General features: G+C 37.2%; 2 protein-coding genes across 3 annotated transcripts; both read left to right on the top strand.

Annotated features, from left to right (window-relative positions):
* Positions 1–11,372: 11,372 nt before the first annotated feature.
* On the top strand, positions 11,373–16,569 carry LOC133704600 (probable serine/threonine-protein kinase PBL3). The gene is made up of 6 exons (XM_062129477.1): positions 11,373–11,843; positions 13,057–13,397; positions 13,480–13,615; positions 14,702–14,838; positions 14,984–15,107; positions 15,840–16,569. The coding sequence occupies exons 1-6, from the start codon at positions 11,780–11,782 to the stop codon at positions 16,292–16,294; spliced, it is 1,257 nt and encodes a 418-aa protein (XP_061985461.1). The 5' UTR covers positions 11,373–11,779; the 3' UTR covers positions 16,295–16,569.
* A 230-nt stretch (positions 16,570–16,799) lies between these two features.
* Positions 16,800–24,009, top strand: LOC133704599 (sucrose transport protein SUC3-like). 2 transcript variants are annotated; one of them, XM_062129475.1, is made up of 14 exons: positions 16,800–17,394; positions 17,485–17,550; positions 18,232–18,330; positions 18,425–18,489; positions 18,570–18,654; positions 18,723–18,756; positions 18,863–18,962; positions 19,192–19,267; positions 21,394–21,747; positions 21,913–22,056; positions 22,618–22,851; positions 22,935–22,998; positions 23,098–23,141; positions 23,503–24,009. In XM_062129475.1, exons 1-14 carry the CDS (start codon positions 17,134–17,136, stop codon positions 23,668–23,670), a joined length of 1,794 nt encoding a protein of 597 aa, XP_061985459.1. In that variant the 5' UTR covers positions 16,800–17,133; the 3' UTR covers positions 23,671–24,009. The 2 variants fall into 2 exon arrangements, with proteins under 2 accessions (XP_061985459.1, XP_061985460.1); XM_062129476.1 differs by having other exon boundaries at positions 17,322–17,394; positions 18,450–18,489.
* The last annotated feature ends 320 nt before the right edge of the window (positions 24,010–24,329 follow it).

Below are 24,329 nucleotides of genomic sequence, written 5' to 3'. Positions count from 1 at the left end.
AATATTATTTTAAAATATTAGTATTAAAAAATGCTTTTAAAAACATAAACTATTGTAATTACAATCGAACTCTTACTTGGAAGAGTGGCAAATTGGTCTATTGATGATGTCAGCTTCTCATAAAATAAAAGGGTTGCAAAACACAAACACGCCGACAAGATAAAACGGAAGCAATCTCGCCTTGCATTGCATGAAATTGGTCAATTGATGAATTTTGGCTAGCATGACAACGTTGACGTACGATTTTTTTTTATTTTTTTTATTTTTTTTTTTTTTTGATTATCGTGGGTGTCCGGGCCAGCTTGCGCGCACCTCGACTAATCCCACGGGCCCTGAAGTTAACGACCATGTAAGCCTCCAGTGGCCATCATATGAGCAGCCATAGGGTTTGAACCTGAGACCTAAGAGGGAGCAAACCCCTTAGTCCCAAGCTCTTACCACTAGGCCACCACCTAGATGGTTACGTACGATTTTTTTTGAAAGCCCACGTAGGGGCTAACTTGGCCAAATTTATTGTATAGAACGATATTCATTATTTTTTAGCTTTTTTCTCCCAGAAAAACTAAAGATAGATTTTTTTTTGTAACCCGGGGTGTCCGGGCCAGCTTACACGCACCACAACTAATCTCCGAATCCACTGAACACCCTGCAAGCCCAGTAGGCATGTAAGACACCGCGGGGGTGACAGGCGTGCACGCTAGGGCTCGAACTCAGGTGACAGAGACAAGGAAACCTTGCCTCTGCCGCTGGGCTACAAGCCCTGGTGCAAGATATTTTCTTTAAGATAGATATTTTCTTAAAGAAAAGATACATCATTTTCCAATGATTTTTATAAACATGAAAAAGTTATAATTTATTTAGTAAAGAAAAACCCATAATTTATAGTCTTAAGAAAATACAACAAAGAAACCATGCATGCATGGATGGGTTTCAAGTAGTTTAAAAATATTAATATCTTATGTTCATTTTGCAATCAAAATGGAAAAATCATAAATTTAAGAAAACTATGTATATGCGGGGATCAAAGGTGAATGGATAGGAGGTTATCATACCCGCCCGCCTCTTGCCTGCCTCCGCGCTGGCAAGGTTGTTAAAATCGCGTTTTGACTCGTAAAATCGTACGATTTTACGAGTCAAAACATGTATTACGGGTTGAATCGCTTGAAAAAATCGAAAATGAGTAAAATCGGGTTGAAATCGAGTGAAATCGTAAAAATCGGATGAAATCGCGCAAAATCGCGATTTCAGGACCGATTTTACGATTTTGACAAAATGAGGCCCTGAAACAAAATCTTCCCCTCTTGGACAGCTGTCAGATGCTTTGGTAAGAGCAAAAGCTTCAAATAACAGCAGATTCCTGCATCTATGCACCACGTCGGATCATAATATTTTTTTAATGCTATTTTCTATCAATGCTTTGCAGACCAGTCAAACTCAAACTACAATATGTACATCAACAGCAACTTATCTTAACTAGCACGTGCACGAGAGGAAACACCCCTCAACATCCCATTTTTATACAAAAACAACTCAAGGCAAACGGGTTTTTTTCCCCAGAAAAATCTAGCGATTTTATTGCTGCTCGAGGCATATAACTTTAGAAAATACGGTGTTTTTACTGTATACTAGGAGGTATTAAGAGGAGAAACAACAATGTTTTAATATTACTTTTTAATATTATGATAGATTGTTGTTTAGAAAATCGTGTTTGCAATTTAAAAAAAAATATTTTCATTAAAATGATTAAGAGATGCATTAATAAGAAAATAAAGTTTAGATTAAAAAAATATATTTTATCTACATATTTCAAATGCCTTGAATTTAAAAAAAAATCTTTATTTTATTTAAAGCATGAATTTTTTTTATGTATTTTAAAATTCCTTACGATTTTATGATTTTACGATCCGTTTTTACGATCCGAGTTTGTAAACGACTTTCCGTGCCGTGTTAAAATCACGATTTTAACAACCTTGCGCGCTGGTATTTAGCACTCGTGCCACGTCCATTTCAGCGTGTAGAGATCCTTCTTCATTTGCAAGTTGCAACCTCTAGCTGGTGGGCCTTCGTTGTCAATCCTGGCCGATATGGATGAACGTGTGAAAAGTAGGATTTTAAACCTCGAGGGTTGACTTGTTGAACACCTTCTAAATTGGGGACTGGGTTGTAGTTATCCAAATATTTTTTCTTCTTTTAGTGCGGAGTATATAAAATAAAATGACTCCTGTGCATGTCTATTTAATTCCTCATGGATATTGATACGATGAATGAGTGAATATTTTTTGAATTTAATGGATAAAAAATAAAATATGAATATTGTCAAATTATATTTGAAACTCATCCAGATCAAATGTTGATCCGACTTGAAGGAGTGAATATTTTTTAGATTTGATTGATAAAAAATAAGATATGAATATTATTAAATTAGATTCGGAACTCACTCAAACCTAAATATATATTTATAATATATAAATATATTTGTAAAATATTTATATTTTTTCAATACAATATGATATATAAATAGTTTAATACTGATATAAAACATGTATGTATATATATATAATATTTCAGGATTGTGAACGCCGAGCACTAGCAATGCTGTTCTGGCATCGGGTATTCCTATCAGCCCCACCTGTTCCTTGATAAATTGAGTTTTTTTTTTTTGAAGTTATGGCTTGCCTGGTAAGATAAAAGATAACCTATCCTGCTCCCTCTCCTCTTCTCCCTCTCCTCTTCTTTTCTTTCTCAGTGTTTCCAGTTGATTGCTTTACTTGGATTTCCTTAAATGCCAAAAAGGCATAGAAGTTATTTTCTAGTTTCCTTACTTGCAATCAAGACACCCTTGTAAGGGAGCATCTGATACAGATTTGGCTTGAGGACTAACTGCACACTGCTTTCACTGGCAGAAACCTTAGTACCATATTCAGAATTTGATTATCAAATCAGTGGATGGTTATGCTCAACTGTTGATACAACTTTGAACTGATATTTTATAATAGGACTTTAAATGATTAAGAAATCCATTCAATAGTAGCAAAGAGAGATTCCAGGGATTTTTTTATTAATTTTGAACCTGCTGTACTGGTCTAGTGGCGGATCCTGATATTTGAATTGCGTGTATAGTGACAGAATCTGTGCCACTTGCTGTAATGTGATTTATTGAGTCCAGTTCATAGTGTAGATTAATAGATCAGACAACTGCAAACTTCTCATATGAGTGTCATTAGATTTGATGACATAGTTGTTAGATACAATCCCCTGATTTTCCAATCAAACTTAACTAGTGGGTCTGGTTGTTGTCTAAGCAGTGCTTTTCTTCTTCCTTTTCTTGTTGGCTTGGGGAAACAGAGGCTGTGACGCTGTGTCTAACACCCTAACTCTCATTCCTAAGAATTTATGTGCAATTACTGTTCAAGCATAAATTTGATTTTTGATCAGGTGCATCGGTCTTATAAGCTTCTTTGCAAATCCAATCTGGAAAATCTCCAGCTGAGATAACTCAACTGGAAAAATGTGTATTACAGTTGTTAAAAACATGGATAGGTTTTTGGTCATGCAATCTTTTGATTTAATTGGTTATTCATTTGATTTCTTAAGCACAAGGAAAAATCGATGTCATCGTCACTTGCATGTGAGCTACAGCTGGAATTGTCTGACTGTAACAGGATGAAATCACAGGTCTGGGACTCTCCTAATTGAAGTATCAATGTTTTTAAAGTTGAATTGGAATTGAGTTTGCACTCATCAGTAATGGTGATATTTGAATTCTCTTGTGACAAAACTATTACATACTATTTTCCATGGATTTTTTTGGCTGTTGTTTAAATAATGTGAACTTAAGGTGTCTGCTTTGTTGCTGCAAAAAAAGTCTTTTGTACATATTAACTTCTGATTACTTGATTATTTGCTACAACTTATCAAGGTGGATGGTAGTGTATGCATTCCATGTTTGCTTACAAGGTATCAAGGTGGATGACCAAGTGTATGCTCCTCTGGGAATGAAGCTTTGACATAAAACTACTTGATAGGTCCATGATAGTTGTTTACAGAATCTGAGTGAGTTTTTGATGGATCTTTATGGTTTGTGCAGGGACATTCACTGATGGAATAAAAAAAAAAACAAAAAGTTTTCTGTGTGATCGCCTCCAGCTGTTTCAAGAATCTAATAGATGATCAGCTGCCTTGTGAATTATGACAGATTTGTTATGTTTTGCACAGTAGCTGATGGCAACGACTTTGGATGTCTGATGTATTTGGCCTAGTAATCTTTGACAAAGAGGTGATACTAATCTCTCCTTACTAAATGGTCTAATGGGCTTTTCTGGTCAGCTCAGCTAAAGAATTTGGTAATTGGATGCAGAGATGGTCAGTGAAATTGGCACGTGACATTGCTTTTCATTGCTGAAATAATTTTGAGTTTTGAGTTTCAACCTCTACCAACTGAAGGGGGAAAGAGGGAGAGGGGTTGCTGCAGTGGCATCAGCCAATGCTCTAGCGGTTTAACCAAAATTGCATTCATTGATGTTGGTATTCTAAACTTACCCAGAGGGAAATAGCATTGCTTTTCCAAGATTATTTTTTAGGTTTTCCCATTTGAATAATGGTGGTGAAGAAGCTGCTTAGTGCTAAACTCGTCCTCTTTCCCCCCCATTTTTACCTTCGATCTTTCCTATAGCGTAGTGGTGTTAGGAAATTGCCATTATTGTGGCAAATACCCCACTCCCACTTGATAGATAGTGGAGCATAATTAGTGCCTCATTTTGTGAATCTTGTCTCACCACTAATGCCTATAAAAGAGGCAATTATTTGAGAGCAATTAGAGAGGGTTGAAGAGAGTGAGAAAACGTGAGTATGAGTAGAGAGAAAGAGAGAGCTGCAATGGTAGCAGCCTTGCTGCCATTGCAGCAGCTGTAAGAGCAGCAGATGTAATCCTCCTCCTCCATGTATCTCTATATCTAATAAAATGGACCTCTCCCGTGGATGTAGGCGATTTGCCGAACCACGTAAAATATTGTCTCAGTGTGCTTAACCCTCCTATGAGAAACTATCAGAACACCACCGGTCCGCGCATGGGGTGCCGAAAATCCCCAACAATTGGTATCAGAGCTGTTGGTTTTAAGTGGTGTTTGATTTTTGCTCAAAAATGAAAGTTGTCAAAATTGTGTTTTGACCATACCACTGTGTAGAGAAGGAAGAGACGAAGCCACTGTTGAAAACCGCGTCGAAATCTGACGTCGAAAACCGCCACACGCGCCGTCACGCGCCGGCGAGGACACTGCCCACGCGCACAGACGCGCGCCACGCGTCACACGCGTCTTCTTCACCCGAATGAGCTGACCCGACCCGAATACCAGACGACCCGACCCACGTGCTCGACCTGGATAAGGATGACGTCAGCATGACGTAATTATGACGTCAGCATGCACAGTCAGCATGTCATGTCAGCGACCAGTCATCAGCCACGTCAGCAAAAGTGGGACCCACCTGCCACGTCATCAGCCGCGAGCCGGACTGAGCCGAGCCGAACCAAATTGGAGCCGAGCCGCGAGCCGAGGGACAGGATCCAGTGTAGCTGATCCTACGTGCAACCGGATCTGAGATTGAATCTGAGCCGTTGATCAGGCCAGAATTGTTTTGATCAAATCTTAGTCGTCTGAAATGCGATTTGGACGATTTCAGACTTGTTTCCAGCTAATTTGATCGTTCCGGATGCAATGGTACGGTCCGATCATTGAGATTTGAGACCAAAAGTGGTGGTGGTGAATTATTAAAGAGAGATTGCCCGATCAGGAGACATTTGAAGGTCATCATGGTGGTCGTTGAAGAGAAGAAGAAGAAGGTGCATATGTTTACCCAATTACATGTGCTGAACTGCTAAGTGGGGAGAATTTTAATTGCCTTAAGGGAAGGCAAAATTGGGACACTCTGGACACCCGGTTATGTGGACAATTTGAGGTGAAGAGTGAAAATTGACGAAGACCAATCTTGACGAATCTAAGAACTGGTAGTCTCGCCAGATGTTGAGAAATCATGTATTAAACCAGTATATTCCATATCACTTGTAAAGGAAAGCCGCAACAAAGCTAGCAAATGGTTGTATATACGGAAAGACAGTACGATGGATAGATATGGCCTAAGAAGTTCTGTCTAGGAGATTGGGTTTTAAGCGGGACCAGTGTGACCCCTCCAATCTTTCCTGGGAACTTGCTTAGTGGAAGGATTATCCATACGATACTATTTTCGTATATATAGCAGTTTGTAATGAAACGGTTGAAGACTAGCAAGACGACAACACAAAGGAACAGTTGGGTTCCGTATGTTCAAGGATCTGATGAAGTGGTGATTTCTCCAATGAAGTTAGATTCGGTGACTGTGATTTCTCGATGGAGAATTGATGAAGACCCTGATAATGGAAGAGAAATACAGCAAGGGGATAAAGATTGGCACCCTATTTTGACTTGGACAGATGTTGTGAGAGGATGAGTTGCTGTCAAACATAAGCAAGGAATAGGAGAAAGCTGGAGAACAGAAATTGCACGATTGCACACGGAGACTGTGCTGGAGTACCCGTAGGACCCAACAAGGTACTGTAATGAGACAATAGGTGCAAGGAGAAGAAGAGTTCCCAGATGAAGCTTAGAGCAGAGACTGTTAAAGTTTGTACAACAGGAAGTCTCTTATGCTCTTGATGAAGACAACATGCGAAGACCTTTCCAATGCATGCAAGGATGGAAAGAGAGCTGTTGCAGAGGCACCTAATTGAGGGGGTGCAAATGCCTGTAATATAAGGCAACTGCCTATGATGAAAGGCGAAGACACCAAAGAGAGTTGGTGTAGGTGGAGCTGTCAAGCAGAAAAGCACAGAAGCTCCAAACATAGAAATCGAGGTGGAGGATTGCGAGGAGTATACCACAAGTTTCTCTTTCTATGTAATTAGTGGCAGTGATCTCCCATAGTGCACATGGTGGTAGAGAATTTTGGAGCCATTTTAAAGCATCTCAGTTGAAAGAGGATGCGACCGCCCCATGACAACGGGCGAAGACGCCTTAGAGAAGGTGTGAGGGCCTTGATATGAGCCCAAGATCAGACCGCCCCATGACAATAGGCGAAGACGCCTTAGAGAAGGTGTGAGAGCCATGATAGGAACCCTATTTCAGACCGCCGCATGACGACGAGCGGAGACACCTAAGGAGAAGGTGTGTGGGCCACGATATGAGCCCAGTTCAGAACAACCCCAGAGCCGATGTGATGGCTAGATATAAGTGGACAGGTGTATAGATAGCCAATGAAGTGGCTATGATGAGTATGGAGACAAATGCAGGATTGACTTTCATGGATATTGCCCCCATGCTAAAGATCAATGAGCTAGAAGACATTTGCCTTGGACAATAAGTGTGTGACTTGTGGAATATTAAGACGCGGCTGCTATGAAGAAGCAGAAAGGCATGCGCAGGTTCCGAGAACGAGTTGACTCTTGTCAAGGTGGTGAGCTCGGTAATGGCATTATAATACTCAGAGTATGAAGACAGATATGGATCAACCTTTAATGGGTTGTCCCCATGGTTAAAGGTGGAGAGCTACCTTGACTCTTACGACTAAGAGTGAGAGACTCACGGAGAAGTAAGGCGTGGTTCCTATGGTGGAACAGATGGCAGGCGCAACTCCTGGATGAGTAGACTCTTGGAAGAGTGGTGAGCTTGTGATCATATTGAGATACTCAGATAATGACTGTCGCACTTGGAATATCCGTTTGAGGGGGTGTTGTAAGCATTGGTGTAAGGCTTGATAAATCATTCCGGACCGAGCATGGTTGATACGCTCGAAGGGGAATGTTGTGTTGAAGACGCTCTCAGAATGGTAAGCTTGGAAGAGCTGCAGAATGCAAGCTTGTGCTGAAGAAGCAAGAGGACAATTGCCACAAATGGCAAAGGGGGTGATTGTTAGGAAATTGCCATTATTGTGGCAAATACCCCACTCCCACCTGGTAGATAGTGGAGCATAATTAGTGCCTCATTTTGTGGATCTTGTCTCACCACTAATGCCTATAAAAGAGGCAATTATTTGAGAGCAATTAGAGAGGGTTGAAGAGAGTGAGAAAACGTGAGTGTGAGTAGAGAGAAAGAGAGAGCTGCAATGGCAGCAGCCTTGCTGCCATTGCAGCAGCTGTAAGAGCAGCAGATGTAATCCTCCTCCTCCATGTATCTCTACATCTAATAAAATGGACCTCTCCCGTGGATGTAGGCGATTTGCCGAACCACGTAAAATATTGTCTCAGTGTGCTTAACCCTCCTATGAGAAACTATCAGAACACCACCGGTCCGCGCATGTGGTGCCGGAAATCCCCAACAAGTGGTTCTTCAACTGTTCAAGAGTGTGCTGATCGAGATTCTGACATTTTTCTTTGAAGTATTACCAAGCTGTTCTCAGAACTGTGATCATCGTGCAGGCTCGTCTTGGAAGATTGCTATCTCCACTACACATGGTCTGATTTTTGCTGTCTCTTTTTTTACAAATAAGCAACACTTTCCTACTAGGTTACTTTTATTTCAAATTATAATTTGAATTGCAACTGTAAAGGAAACTCGAAAGAAGTTCACTTGGGTCTGGTTGTTCTATCATCCCTCGTGTTTTTATGTTTTGGCTTCAGATTATGTGGAAAGCACCATATCAATCTTTTGTGCTATGATGCTTCTCATGAATTGCGCGAGTCCCCTGGTTATTTTTATTTGTGTTTTGTTGTACGTGATGACTGATGAGGGCGAGAAGACCCGTGCCGAGGAGGACATCGAATATGCGCCTGTTGCGTCTCCCTTGCTTTATGGCGTTGATTGCTGTCAGGTTCCCGGCTTCCAGGGGCGGCTCATGAATCTGACCCCCTACCATTTAATTGGCTATCATTCTTGCACACATTTTCCCCCTTCCAGTGAAAAAGTATCCTACGGGGTTATATCCATCTTTCTTTTCGACTCATTTAAGTGCACTTTAAGTCATTCTTTGCCAACACATTTATTTGTATTGTATTTTATAATAACATTTATTTTTTTAAATTTTTTTTACTTATAAATATATTAAAATGATATTTTTTTTATTGTTAAAAATTATTTTTAACATAGTCCATTAAAATAATCTAAAATCTCTAGAAAAAATAAATTTAAAGAAAAAATAATTTTTTTTAAATTTTTTAAAAAATACTTTTTAAATAAAAAACAAACAGTACTTCTGAAAAGAGAGTTGCCTTTGGACGGCTCTGCAACTGCTTAAATTTACAAATTACACGCCTAGTTCTGAAGAGCGCTGCAAGTTTCTTCCTTTTGTCTTTTTGTAGGGTGACTCGATTAGAAATGAGGTGCGATAGGTGCAGAGAAATGTGTGGGATAACTGTCGGAGTTCTCACAATGTTCGGATATCTTAACGTTGTGGTGTTTTTAACGTTGAGCTGTAATAAAACCATCATCTCGGACCCACTGTTCCTCACCTGTGATGTATTTTTTAAAAATATATATATTTTTTAATTTTTAATATTAAATATTTAAACCATCAGAACAATATAAAAACTATTAATTTAATATTTTTCCAAGTCAAACAAACTTTTAAAATATATATAATTTTAAACCAAAAAAATAAAGAGGCAGAATCGAATTTGCATTGGCGAAGGAAGTTCTGAAACTATTAGATTTTTTTCCCAGCGTTTTCTAAGAAAGCTTTTTGAGAGGAAGAGGAAGAGGAAGAGGAAGAGGAATCAATTCAAAGACTTTTTATGTCGTTTCTTGGAACCAGACGGCAGGATGGCAGTGTATGAAACATTACCTGGCCGTGTTTATGCGTTCCGATTCTTGGCAGGAGGTGGTTGATGTGAGAAAAGACTCTCTACATTGATCTACTGCACGAAAGATGGCCAGGTCTGAACGTTATTCAAGCCATTTTGACTTGGCATTTCAACTGTTACGTGTGAAAACAATTTTCTAGAAAAATCATTAACTTAATATATATATATATATATATATATATATATATATATTGAGATGAATAGATACGAAAAATGTTAGAAACGTTGGAAAAAAAATATTAAATTACTAATTTTTCTTCAATCCCAATATAATTTTATAAAAGCATATGCACCATATGAACAAAGCACACTTCATGTCTGGGCGTGATTAAATTTAAATTTTGCAAGATTATGATTTTTATAAAATTGTTTTGTAGGTAGATGTTAAAAATAAAGTAAAAATTATTTTTATATATTTTTATATGAAAAATAATTTAATAATTTAATATAAAAAATAAAAAATATTCTAACTTTAATCTTGTAAAATTTTGATTTGATCACGAGTGTTTTCTCCTATGATTAAACTGGAATTTTGTAAGACTATGATTTTTTAAAATTATTTTGATATGTTTTTGTTAAAAATAAAATTTTAAAATAAAATAAAAATTATTTTAATATATTTTTAAATAAAAAATAATTTAAAAAACAACCCATACTATTTTTCCAAACTTCTTCATTTTTATTTTCTTAAAGAGAAATGACTTTTTGAAGCCATTGTCTCTGTTTGGCAATTTCTCACTTACAATGGTTCTTTTTAAAGTCATACCTCTAATCATCTTGTTAAAGAATAGCAACAACAAAATGTTTTTTATTTTTTTTTATTTTACGTGAAATGTATTTTTAAACTATCTTGTATATAATTTAAACTAAATCTCTTCTTTACATGATTTTGACCTTATCAAGGATTGATATGATGATTAAGAAATTATTCTTCTTGGTTTTTTTTTTTCTTTTTTTTTTGTTTCCTCTTTCTTTTTGCTGATTTTTTTTCCAGTGTTATAAATATGCAAGCGGTGAAAATGCATTTTATAAGAATAGTTTTACATTGCTCAACAATAACTAGTGATATCAATAGAAAATTCATTTAATAATAAGAATATTTGACCTCGGACTTCTCTCTTTTAATTATATCATTTTATTTTTTTAAGATACCACTAATTATTTAAATACAAAACAAAGGAGCTGGAAAAACAGAAACCGTGACTAAAGGTATTTTCTCGGAAACAAAAGCTGGGAAAGGAATCTAAGGAAAGGAAGTTTTAATTTTCTCAGAAAAAATAAATAAAAAAGAGATGAAACAATTAGAAGCACCGAATAGAATTTCACGTCATTACAGAAAAGAGGTCGTCCCAGTGGGACAGCACCAAAAAGCGAAAGGGATAACTTGGTCAAGAGTGCATGTATGAAGGGAGTAGAAAAATTCTCTCCTTTGTAAAGCTTCAGTGTAGAAAAATTGAGAGAATATGAAATAATAATGGGAATATAATAAATGAAAAGAAAAGTAAGGGGCTAGAGGAACTTTCAAGGCAGGAAGGTCAAGGTGACATCCACGTCATTGTGGAGCTAACAAAGCTCTCACGCGTCAATGCTGTCTGTGTCTACACACAGTCACGCACCAAGCAAGCACCACGGGGAGGGACTCTGTCTTCTCTTTTCTAATTCTCCCTCCTCTCCTCTCCAACAACACGTCCTTTGTTTTCTATTATTACCACTTCCAAGAACTAGTATAATATAATTTCTTGCTTCTCCATCGGTATTCTATCAAAATATTATAGTGATATTTTCTTTTTTGTATTTGTACTTGACCAAACCCAAAAACAAACAGCCTACAAGTCTTCGTCTTTATCTTATTATCATGTGACAGGGTGGTTTCTTCTTGATTTCTCTCACTAAGACACCGGAGGAAGAAGAAGAAGGTAGGATTCCAATAGCGGTTGCTTTGCTTTGATTTGCCAAATGGGAAACTGCTTAGATTCTTCTGCTGCTAGAGTAGATTCTACTCAGAGTTCACATACTCCTGGTAGGCAACACACCTTTTCCTTTTATTTTGTATAGCTTTGCTGTCTTTGCACCTTCTAGCTTTCTTAGATTTGGTTTTCTTGTAATTTTCTTTCTCAAATTTATTCTGCTGTTACCGCAACTGCCTGTCTGTGAAGCCAAAAAAAACCCTTTTGAGCTTTCTCTATGACAGCTAACCTTCTTTATCAACAATTCTGTTGTACCTCATTAGTATTTGAAGTGAGCGTTAATATTCTTTGTTGTTTTTGCATTTTGGGTTGTTCGTTTGGGTTCTATTCATTCTTAATGTGTGTGATCTTTCTTTTAGAAGCAACTTCGAATGCTTGTGATTCGGAACATTTGCTTATGATTTTGGCTGGCTGACTAGGGTCCAATCTCTGTGAAATCTATTTAAGTGATCGCATCCAACTTGATAATTGTGTGTTGACTTGTTGCCATTACACCAGTGAAGGTAGGATCCACGTAAAATGAGATATGGCTTTGCATACTCGTCCATGTCATGAAATTGTGCTCTAACAACTTCTTAATCCCCTCGGGAGAAATTATTAGGTGAACCTTGCTCACCATCTAAGATCATGGACTAACCACTGGAACTCTTACATATCATTAAATTTGTCCGAACCATCAGTTTAGTGAATGCCATTTAGAATGGAATTCTTTTAGATAGCACAATAATATTAACGGAATGAAATAATTAATATTGTATCAATCACAATATAACTTTGACAAATTTAACGATTTATAAAAATTTATTGGCTTGCTCCATAATCTTAGATGGTGAATTGGGTTCACCTAATAATTTCTTATCCTGCAGCATACTTAAATTATGCCAAGCAGCATTCCTTTTTTCTCCTCTTTCCTCTTTCCTCATAATTATTAAGAAGCGCATTTTGGTTGCAGATGATTCACATTTTGAACTATAGAGTCAATGGGAAATGTGCTGTTAATATATGTGAAAGACTGTTGTTCACACCGTTCTGTAAACTTTAAAAATTCACAATGTCATCATTGGAAAGCAAACCATACTGCCCCAAGGATTTCAATTAGAAGCTTAAAGAGCTTGTTTGGCTAGCCTAGATAGCCTGTGTAATTTGGCGGGTGCATTGTTGAAGATTGATATTCATATTGTATATTCGTGTACTTCACACAGGGCATCGTTGTTGATAGAATATAATACCTAAAATATCGATTCATTTATCTCTTTCTACCATCAGGAGCCTCAAGAATTTCCAGCAGAACCAGCCGTTCTTCAGTTCCTTCTAGTCTGACCATCCCATCATACAGTGGGAAGAGCAGTTCTGAATGTTTTCCTACACCAAGGAGTGAAGGTGAAATATTGTCATCTCCAAATTTAAAGGCCTTCTCATTCAATGAGCTAAAAAGTGCCACCAGAAACTTCCGTCCCGATAGTCTTCTTGGTGAAGGTGGCTTTGGTTGTGTTTTCAAAGGATGGATTGATGAAAACACGTTGACTGCTTCAAAGCCTGGATCAGGAATGGTTGTGGCAGTCAAGAAGCTTAAACCTGAAGGCTTCCAAGGCCACAAGGAGTGGTTGGTAGGTTTTCTCTCTTGTGAAATTCAATATTTTTCAAACTGAAGTATTCTTTTCTTACATACTAATAGCTGGCTGGTATCAGACAGAAGTTAATTATCTTGGCCAACTTCATCATCCAAATCTGGTTAAATTGATTGGGTACTGCGTGGAAGGTGAGAACCGACTTCTGGTCTATGAGTTCATGCCTAAAGGGAGCTTGGAGAATCATCTTTTCAGAAGTAAGTAATCCAGTGCACTGAATTAATTTGGAAGCATTATGTGCTGTAACTTGTACTATACTCCTACTATATGCTTGTACTTCTTGAAACTTGACCCTTATATTTTATGGTTGCTGAGAAATATAAACTAACAACATTTCCCACTCATTTGTTTTAGTTCATGGAATAGAAATAAAGTAATTTGTATAACTTATTCAGTGAATTGATTTATTTGCTTCTGTTTGAGGATCAAATGACAAAAGACAAAAATTTAGGAAGTACACTTTTTTTTACCTCTGTAGTTATGTCCTTTTCCCCCCCTTATCTATCTCAGATGAATCTTTTTGGTCAAAATCAGCCACATGGCTATCTGAGACAGCATCTTCTGAACACAATCTGGTTTCTCCATTCATGCTAGAGTTTTTCAGCTGTGAATGGATCACATGCCAGACAACCCTTAGGCACAAGTTACCAGCCACTCACCCTTACTGATAAGTTTCCATGTTAGCGACGAGGATGTCTGGGACTGATCCACCAAGTATTCTTAAGACCATCCCCACTTGGACGGATATCTTACACGCCCAATTTTTCCCTGATATCAAGGGCCAGTTGGCCTGCCCGTATAAATATCTGAGATATGGGGGTGCTAAACTTCTCTGTGATTTGGGTCCTCGTATTTTATATCTTTAAACAGGGACAATCACTAAAACCCTGATTCAGACATGTTGGGCTATAGCGATTTCAAGACAACAGGTGCCAAAGTGTCATCAATAGTTTGTTGGAGGACTTCTTGAACCACCTTAAGTGATGAAAGTTGCTTCGTTGCAATTTAATTTCACATATTTTCCTATTTTTTAAGATTTTGATGCATGATATGATGTATTTTAACTTCTTGCCTGAGGTTTTTATTCTTGCTATAATGCTTAGACAAGCTCACAAAAGACCTTATATATGGCTAGAACCTATCATTTATCAGATTTTACCATGACTGTCCTTTTCTTATTGTCATAAACAAGCAACAAGCAAAAATATCTGGAAATCATGAAAGTCCTTGCGCATTCATCTATGAAAACTTGGTAACCTTTGATTCTGTATTTTGTTTTATAGGAGGGCCACAGCCACTTTCATGGGCAGTAAGGGTCAAAGTGGCTATAGGTGCTGCCAGAGGGCTCTCTTTTCTTCATGATGCGAAATCACAAGTCATATACCGTGACTTCAAGGCATCTAATATTCTACTAGATGCGGTATGATTAATAAAGGCATGATTGATCTAATTTTTTCTCCTTTTAAATAAAGAATAAAATTTCCCCTTATCATCAGCCTTTACTGGTAATGCCATCCCATTAGATTTTATTAGATTTCTGGTGCTAACAATGCATTGGCTTGCAGGAATTTAATGCAAAACTTTCTGATTTTGGTCTGGCCAAGGCAGGCCCTACTGGTGATAGGACCCACGTGTCCACTCAAGTTATGGGTACTCATGGGTATGCAGCACCTGAATACGTTGCTACAGGTCTGTAGAGTGCTTTTCCTAATTAAAGAATATTGCTGTTTCCTTGGTATTTTTGAAACTGGTAATAATTTTTTATGCCAATCTCTCACCTTAGTGCTTCTGAACTAGGTTGGTATTTGTGATAAAACAGTGGACGTGTCTGATTATTTTGTTATTTATGCTAATCCATTTTTAGTCATTGTTATCTCTGATGACCATGCTGATGCTTCTCCCTTTCTAGACCAAGCCTCTTCTATTATGGCCAAACTTTTTTCTCATGTCCAAGTAGGGAAAAGGTTGATGGATAGAGAAAATGATTGGTCAACTGACATTAAATAAAAATGCCATGTCACTAAAGAAAGAATCAGCCTCTGGAGAAGAAGCTTGAAAGATCCAAGCTTTCATGGGACTAAGCTCTAAGCTTTCTTTCTTTGTCATGTACATGTTTGGGTGGGCTATAATCTTTGAAACAGACAAGTTTATGCAAAAATGATCAGCGACTTCCTTTGGCGGGACTGTAACTGGTTTACTGCCATACCGTTAACATCAGTCCTGGGAGCTAAAGTACTGTCTTCATGTAAACATAGTTGTTGACGTAGGTTGAATTTAATTTTCTGATATGAGTGTATCTATGTTCAGCGTCTTCACTATTCACTCAGAACTGATATCGTACATGCATGTTATAAAATATTTCTTGTACATGGAATTCCTATATCATGTGTCTACTGTAACAAAGCTTCCATTGCTGGACAGGTCGGTTGACAGCCAAAAGTGATGTATACAGCTTTGGGGTTGTGTTGCTTGAATTATTGTCTGGGCGACGGGCTGTTGATAAAACTAAGGTGGGTGTGGAGCAGAACCTGGCAGACTGGGCGAAACCATATCTGGGTGACAAGAGGAAATTATTCCGAATTATGGACACCAAGTTGGGGGGACAATATCCTCAGAAGGGAGCCTTAATGGCTGCAAACCTGGCTTTACAGTGCCTAAGCAATGAAGCTAAAGTCAGGCCTCGAATGTCAGAGGTATTAGCAACGCTGGAGAACATTGAATTCCCTAAAGCTGCTGCAAAAAACTCCCGATCAGAGCAACAAACAGTTCAGACACCTGTCCGACAGTCCCCAATGAGACATCATCACGCTCCTGGGACTCCACCAGCCAGTGCCTCCCCACTGCCATCCCACCACCAATCTCCACGATTACGATGAGCAGCAGACAATCACTTGTAGATTCCATATTATTTGCTTTTGTATTTAGTTGTAAAATTATGGTATGGTTGTGTATCTCGATGCAATTTTGGATTAGAGAAACAGATATGATCACTTATTGTACCGAAGGAGGGTCGTGGGAGGTTTACAAGCTGGCTTAGACCTTAGTCATTTCTTCTTGTAGTAACATAGATGAACGTTTCTTGTTTCAGTAATCTTTGTGCTCTCCATCTGCAATTACTCCTCGGTTATGATGAGCTCTTTGATTGATGCAATCTGAGTTGATGTTTTATTGTCATTAAACATGTCAATCCATTCTGTATTTCTCTATGTTTGAATAAATTTCTCTCTTGTACCAAAGAATAAAAAATAAAAGTAAAATCCATAATGATAATGTTATTAATGTTCTTAGAAATTATTATTTTTTGGTTATAAACGAGAAGAGAAGAGAGAAATTTAGAGCATATTGATATGGGGTGCAAAGGAGAAAATAACTCAAAATTTTGAGAGCACATCTCCTTCAATAATAAATAAATAAATATAAACATGGAAGATATAAATAGGATGTAGCATTAACTTAAGGCGTCAAAAAGCATAGAAATATATTGTGGAAGGAAAAAAAAACAAGGGGAGGTATGGTAAAAGTCAAATTCAATATCAGTCTAAAATCAGCGGGCAATGCACTAGACTTTAATGATACTCGATGTATTGTAATTTAATTTGTAACTCGACAGTCCTCCTCCTGATCCTAACATAAAATCGTCTACCTAGACAGACAAATCTTAGATCTAATAGTTTTAAAGAATTTAAATGCTGTGAGTAATTTTTGGTAGAAGAAGATGGAGTCGGCGCCGATTCGGGTACCGTACCGGAATCTCAAGAAGGAGATAGAGGTAGAAATGGTGGGTCTGGAAATGGAGTCTCCTCCTTCTCCTCCTCGGATCCAGTCTCCTCACACTCATAATTCCGATGCAGATTTGAGATCTCAATCCACTAGACATCATATTAGCTTAATCACTCTTGTTCTCAGCTGCACCGTCGCCGCTGGTGTTCAATTCGGTTGGGCCTTGCAGCTCTCTCTCCTCACTCCCTATATACAGGCAACTCCATCTTCTCTTAAGTTGGTTTTTCTCTGCATCTCATTCCTCTATTTTTACCAAGGTAATTGACTTGGGAGGTTTTTGTTGCAGACTCTTGGAATTGGACATGCCTTTTCGTCCTTCATTTGGCTCTGCGGTCCTATTACAGGCCTTGTGGTAGGTTTTGCCAAATCATCTTCTGTTTGATTGAAATATCTGAATCAGCTGATGAATCTGGAATCTACTTCTTCTATTTTTTGCCGCATCATGTATAAATCTCGATTATCTAGCTGTTGTTATTTTAACTGGTGGATGAATATACATATTTATATTTGCATTTGGAATGAATATGCATTAGATAGATGAATTTGATTTGACGACATGGCATCTTGGAGAGTTTTAATTAATTAATTAATTATCCTAAAATAAAAGGGTTATTAATTACATGGTGGTGATCACACCAGGAAACCTTCCTGCATTTTTCTTCTTTTTGAAATTTCCACTCTCATGTCTTGAACCTGTACCCTGCAAGGACTTTTGCCATTGTGCTAGTTAATTGGCCTTCATGATTATCTTGAAACAATGTGCCAACTTTTTTTTTTATCTGGTACTAGTAGCTTGCATCTTCATTTGCAACCAGTAGCTATTATTGATTTTGCAACTCTTAACTCTTTAGTCCTGACTTTTACTTGATTTTGGTAGTTTTCTTGACATTTGAAGAGAAAACACCATGCTTATACTGTCACCATTGATGATATCATTTTCTTGAAAATGATGCTAGTATAAGTAATTAATTGTTTCTTCAATTCCATGAAATTAATTTACGCTTGAATTAGCTATTGGGGTTTTGGCTTTTAGGTTCAACCTTGCGTTGGTATTTGGAGTGATAAATGCTCTTCAAAATTTGGAAGAAGACGGCCATTTATTCTTGCAGGATCACTCATGATCTCTGTTGCTGTAAGTGCTGATGGATCTACTTTTTATTTTAGTTCCAATAATTGCTATTTGCTGCAATAACTTCTATGACCTAAACTAAATCTTGTAAATTTAGGTGATAATAATTGGATTTTCTGCAGACATTGGATATGTATTAGGGGATACAGAGGAGCATTGCAGGTTTCTGCTGCCTTCACTTTAATTGTATTTAATCCATAAATATTTCTTTGAGACTGACCAACCTATCTATGGAGCTGCAGTAAATTCAAGGGCACTCGAACGTGGGCAGCATTTGTCTTTGTTATTGGCTTCTGGATGCTGGATCTTGCTAATAATACGGTTCAGGTATGGCTTGCTGTCATGATTATTTTGAACCTTCTTATCACTGCTAAATAACTAGTTTCTTGTTTTAGGGACCAGCCCGTGCCCTTCTTGCTGATTTATCAGGTGCCTTTTCAATATCTGTATGCTTATCAATTGATCACAAGTTTTTAGCACTACATGAAAGATGCTAATGCAAAAAATAACTAGATGTATTACTACTGTGTTCTAGGTCCTGATCAACACAATTTATCAAATGCTGTATTTTGCTCATGGATGGCTGTTGGAAACATTTTAGGATTTTCAGCTGGTGCTAGTGGGAGTTGGAACAGGTGAAACTATTTATTTTTATGCTAATGAATACACATGTGCATGCATGCACTCTCATTTTCCTCCTAGCCTTTTTTCATTATGATGCTGTAACTGACCTTTGGTCTTTATGACCTGAATGCTGCTTTGTCTCATTCAACTCCTTTTATTTCCTTTTTTATGGTATCATCACTTGCTTATGCAACTGGATATTCAATTGATTGGTGTGTCAAATGCTTCTATTCTAAGCAGATGGTTTCCTTTCTTGATGAATAGAGCTTGTTGTGAAGCTTGCGGAAATCTTAAAGCAGCATTTCTTGTAGCAGTAGTGAGTTAATTTATCCTTGCATCTTCTTCAATACTTTGGCATGCTATTGTTTTGGTAGTGTAATTTGCTTGAGTGATTATGTTTGTATTGCCTATTCTTTTATAGTCTTTTATGTTTCACATCTCATTATTTTCTGTAACATTTTTTTGTTGTTTATTTGTGAGAATTCATTTAGTATATAATCGGTCCTCAAATTGTTTTTCTTTGCAAGTTTATAAGTCAATGATAACTTTTAAAATTATTTCAATACTAGACCTTGGCATAAAATAGTAATAAACCTAATCTATTTAGAAAAATGGTCTTTCTTGTCTCATGCTAGCCTACTCCAATTTCCTCGTGAACTAAGCTGTGTTTATCTTTTGGCTAGATCCAATATCTTGTTTCTCGCATAAAGGAGAAATATATTTTCTTTTTTCTTCTTGAGAGAGTTGGGTGAATTCTATAGTTTCTAGATTTCTAGAACTTCAAGAAAACTAAAGAGGTGATCTTGAAGTTCATTGCATAAATATTATAGGGTCAAATTTATGTCGTTTGCTATTTGAACCTCTTCGCTTCAGTTTTGACATTTGTGTTGAAATATGCACTGTTAGCAATAGCCTTAAAACCATTATTTGGTATGAAAGATGGTGTTACGCCATCACTAAACTGATGGAATAAAGGATCCTAGTAACAAAGCAGAACATGTAATACCATTGCTTCAAATCTTGAACTCTGTCACTGAAGTGAAAGTGGGATGCAAGTTCCCATTTAATCTTACAATAGATTAGTTAAATCAATGCGTATATCATACACCCTGTGCAAATTTAGTAAATTTTAACATTAATAAAATGTAAAGAAATATATAAATTGAATAAAAACCAAATTAATTGAAATCTAGATGGAGTAGAAGATAAAATGACATGGGAGACCCCTTGAGATATGTCCAAATTTCGGTGATTTTAGATGTAGTGCTAGAAGAAGGATTATTATCAACGTATTTGGAACTTCACTAGCTTAAGACTTTGTACTTTATTTAGGAAATATCTTCTTAGAATAGTTAGTGATAAGTAAGATTTCATTATTATTAGGATCAGTAGGGAATTTTTTATATTTCTTTTCTGGCTTTTTTTTCTACTTTGAGCAGGAGTCTTTAGGGTCATGGTGCCCCTATATAAGCGTAAATATCTCATGTACAAGGGAAGCTGTTTTATGGTAATGAATGAGACTTTCAGTTTCAACTTTGAAGTGTTTCCTCTAACGTGTGCTGAGGTGGATTCCTCATGCAGGGTGGATTCCTCTTGTTTATCCTTTTCTTTTCACATTTTGGAAACTATAGTATAAAGCACATGAAATCCCATGTGAACCAGCAAGGACCATTTTGCAAGGCTAAATACTCCTAGATGTTCTGTTACGTAGTAGTACCACTAGGGGAGAGTATTTGTGGCTACTGTTGTTTTACTAATCTTTTTGTCCCCAATGATTAGATTCCTGTAGACCACTTCCTACATGAATTATTATATCAATAGCAACAAGTCCTAGTTGAACAAGTTTATTTTTGGAATGTGGGAAAGCCTCAAAATAATATCAAGAGTGGGAGATTCAGAAGCGCCGTAAACCAATTAGAAATATCATGAAATCCCTGGTTCCCAGGGGATGTTTCTGACAACAAGGAACATGTGCCTGGGTGTATATGCAATTTGTGGGTTGGGACAAAAGAAAGGAAACAAATTTCTCCCATCATTGATCATATCAATGCACAGGATGGAATGTAACTTTTGCACTGTTCGTGGAAATGTGCAATCGGTTTTGAACAAATTTAAGAGCTCTTACAGGAGTCCCACTCGCATCTTGAAATCATAGATGGTGGGATTTTTCATTCTATTGCTGGAAACAAAATCACTAAGTTTAGTACAGGGATCTTCTCTTAGAGAAGAAGTCGCAGACTATCATTTATATAGATTGGTGCCCGAGTTTATTGGATTTCCCAAAGATGCAAAGTCCTCTTAGAATTACTTATTTATACTGTTTATGCGAGTTTCTTAGAAAGTCCCCATTCTACTGGTCTCTTTACGATTTGGATACAAATTACACAGCTATACTGACAAAATATGTGGTAGTAAACATAAATTTGGATGGAATATGTGCAGGTCTTCCTCACTTTTTGTACTCTTGTGACTCTATATTTTGCGGATGAGGTTCCACTAAATGTTAATCAACCACGCCATTTATCAGATTCTGCTCCATTGTTGAATGGTCCACAACAAAACGGCCATGAACTTTCAACATCTGAGTCTCACTTGCCGGGTCTTGACAATTTGAGTGGGAATGGCAACAATCATGACCATGAACTGAGAATGAATTCGAAGCATGCCAACTCTGTAGGGGATCAAAATGAAAATTTCAGCGATGGCCCAGGAGCTGTGTTAGTCAATTTATTAACTAGTTTAAGGCATTTACCTCCTGGAATGCATTCAGTGCTTGTCGTTATGGCTCTAACTTGGGTAAGCACTTCAATAACTATGTATTATTTCCAGAACTGTTTCCTTCTGATTTCTTTTAGTCCAAACTCTTTTGAGAATACACGTGTTCATTGTTCCTGTGATGGTCTTGATTCACTCTTATTTTATCTGTGCTTATTTTCATTTCAATTATGATTTTACTTGCAGTTGTCCTGGTTCCCCTTCTTTCTATTTGATACAGATTGGATGGGAAGAGAAGTTTATCACGGAGATCCAAAAGGGAATTCGAATGAAGTGGAGTTGTATGATCAAGGAGTCAGAGAAGGTGCATTTGGTTTGCTGTTGAATTCTGTAAGAACTCAATATTGAGCATTGATAGTGTCTGTTTTGTTAAATATCATCACAGAAACCAACTCTGTTATGAATCCCGAAATTTACCTTTACATTTTTACAATAATTGCAGTTTTAATGTTGGAAGTTCTTGAAGCAAGGATAAAATGGACTTTTCATAGTAATTCAAAAAATTTGAAAATTTTGACACAAGAGAGAGATTAGAGAGATTCATCCCTTCAGTGAAAGGAAATAGGGAACAGCAGTGTAATGTGTAATGCAATTGAGAAAATGGGGAAAGTTGAATTATATATCATGGGAACTATATGAAACTAATGCACCATCTGAATGGACCTAAAAAATCACAAAATTAAGAAACAATCGGAGGAAAAGAGAGGAAAAAGATCACAAAAGTTAGGAGGAAAAAAAATGAATCGAATTGACACATGAACTTGATGTTATGTGGCTCATTCCAAATTTATTAAAGACACATATCCCATTATTTCTCATGTGGTGCTTTGCAATAATTGACTTGTTGATTATCTCAACAACTATTTTTCTTATATTCTTGTTATGATACAGGTTGTTCTTGGCATTAGCTCGTTCTTGATTGAGCCAATGTGTCGGAGGTTGGGGTCAAGATTTGTGTGGGCAATGAGCAATTTTATAGTATTTGTCTGCATGGCAGGCACTGCTGTTATTAGCTTGATATCAGTTGGTGAATATTCTGAAGGAATCGAACATGTAATTGGAGGGAATGCGCCAATCAGGATAGCTGCCTTGATTGTATTTGCTCTTCTTGGCTTTCCTCTTGCTGTATGTTCCTGTTCTAGTAGAACATCACTATATTTATCAATTTCTTCCCTCAATAGCATCTAGTAATTGTTTTTGTGCTGCAGATTACCTATAGTGTTCCATTTTCTGTCACGGCAGAGTTGACTGCTGATTCAGGCGGTGGCCAAGGTTTGCATGGAAATATTTTTTGTAAAGCAATTATTTTTACTTGATATGGTTATTATTGTGTTAACCAGATGATTCTGATGTTCTTTTACCTTGTTTCAGGATTGGCCATAGGAGTTCTCAATCTTGCAATAGTTATTCCACAGGTAGATTAGCACATCATGTATTTTTTCAGTACATCTGGGATGAAATTATTTCTCTGATATAATGAACCACTGTCACCTTTTCTACTGGACTCCAGAAGTTTTGTTGGATTTTGCTATGCTGTAACCATGTGTCAGTTTTGGCTTTTGGGAAAATTGATACTAAATTGTGTTTGGTTATTGCCTGTGATATTTTATTGATGGACCATAACATGTATGCACTCCCTGACACACTTCAACCTCTTGCTTCTTCCCTGCTACTCCTATTGATTCAGACTCTTCTGTCATTCCACTTTCTGTGCCAGTTTTACTCTATTTAATTCAGTCAAAGTTGATTTTCATGTGTATTTTTTTGATCTGTTAGATGATTATATCCATTGGTGCCGGTCCATGGGATGCGCTTTTTGGTGGAGGAAATATACCAGCCTTCGTTCTGGCTTCTGTATCTGCTCTTGCAGCTGGTGTTATTGCAACTCTCAAGCTGCCGAATCTTTCAAGCAGGTCCTTCCAGTCTGGTTTTCATTTTGGCTAACCACCAAACCGTGCTCACCATGTTGACATCAATCCAAGGTGTAATTGTCAAGGACAGGAGCATGCTAGTTGGTCCTGCATTCACAGAGATCTTCCATTTTTATGTACGTATAATTTTTATATCAAAAGAATCATGCGTTACATGTTCAAATTCATTAATTTTTTTTTGCCCCACATCATGGGCATTTGTACTATCTGTAGAGTATAAATCATTTGAATTGAAAAGCTTATACAGGCATGTAGCGATGAATACTTATCTAGAAATCATGAATTAACTGGTCTAAGCTTTACATTTTATGTAGTTATTAACAGAAATTGTATTATAATCATCATTTAAGCACGTTGGCCTCTGTACCATCTCTTTTTAGATTCTTGATCACCCATCCATACAACCTTTCGTTTTAACTTCGAGCACAAGCTATTTGTTGGGCTGTAGGTGAGGGTAGGGTTAGTGGGTCACATTGCTTGGGGGACGCACAACTTTATTAGGGGCCTTGCCGAGTGCAGTGGATGATTAAAATATCTCTTGTTTTTTATTTATAAATATATTAAAATATTTTTGATATTAATATATCAAAACAATCTAAATATATATATAAATAATTTTTAAGTGAAAAAAATCAAATGTTTGTGACATGTTATCTGGGACGTGCGCCTAAA

Source organism: Populus nigra, chromosome 10, assembly GCF_951802175.1.
Source record: "Populus nigra chromosome 10, ddPopNigr1.1, whole genome shotgun sequence".
Classification (NCBI taxonomy): Eukaryota; Viridiplantae; Streptophyta; class Magnoliopsida; order Malpighiales; family Salicaceae; genus Populus; species Populus nigra.
Note: the sequence above shows the minus strand (reverse complement) of the source record. Positions and strands in the feature narration are given on the sequence as shown.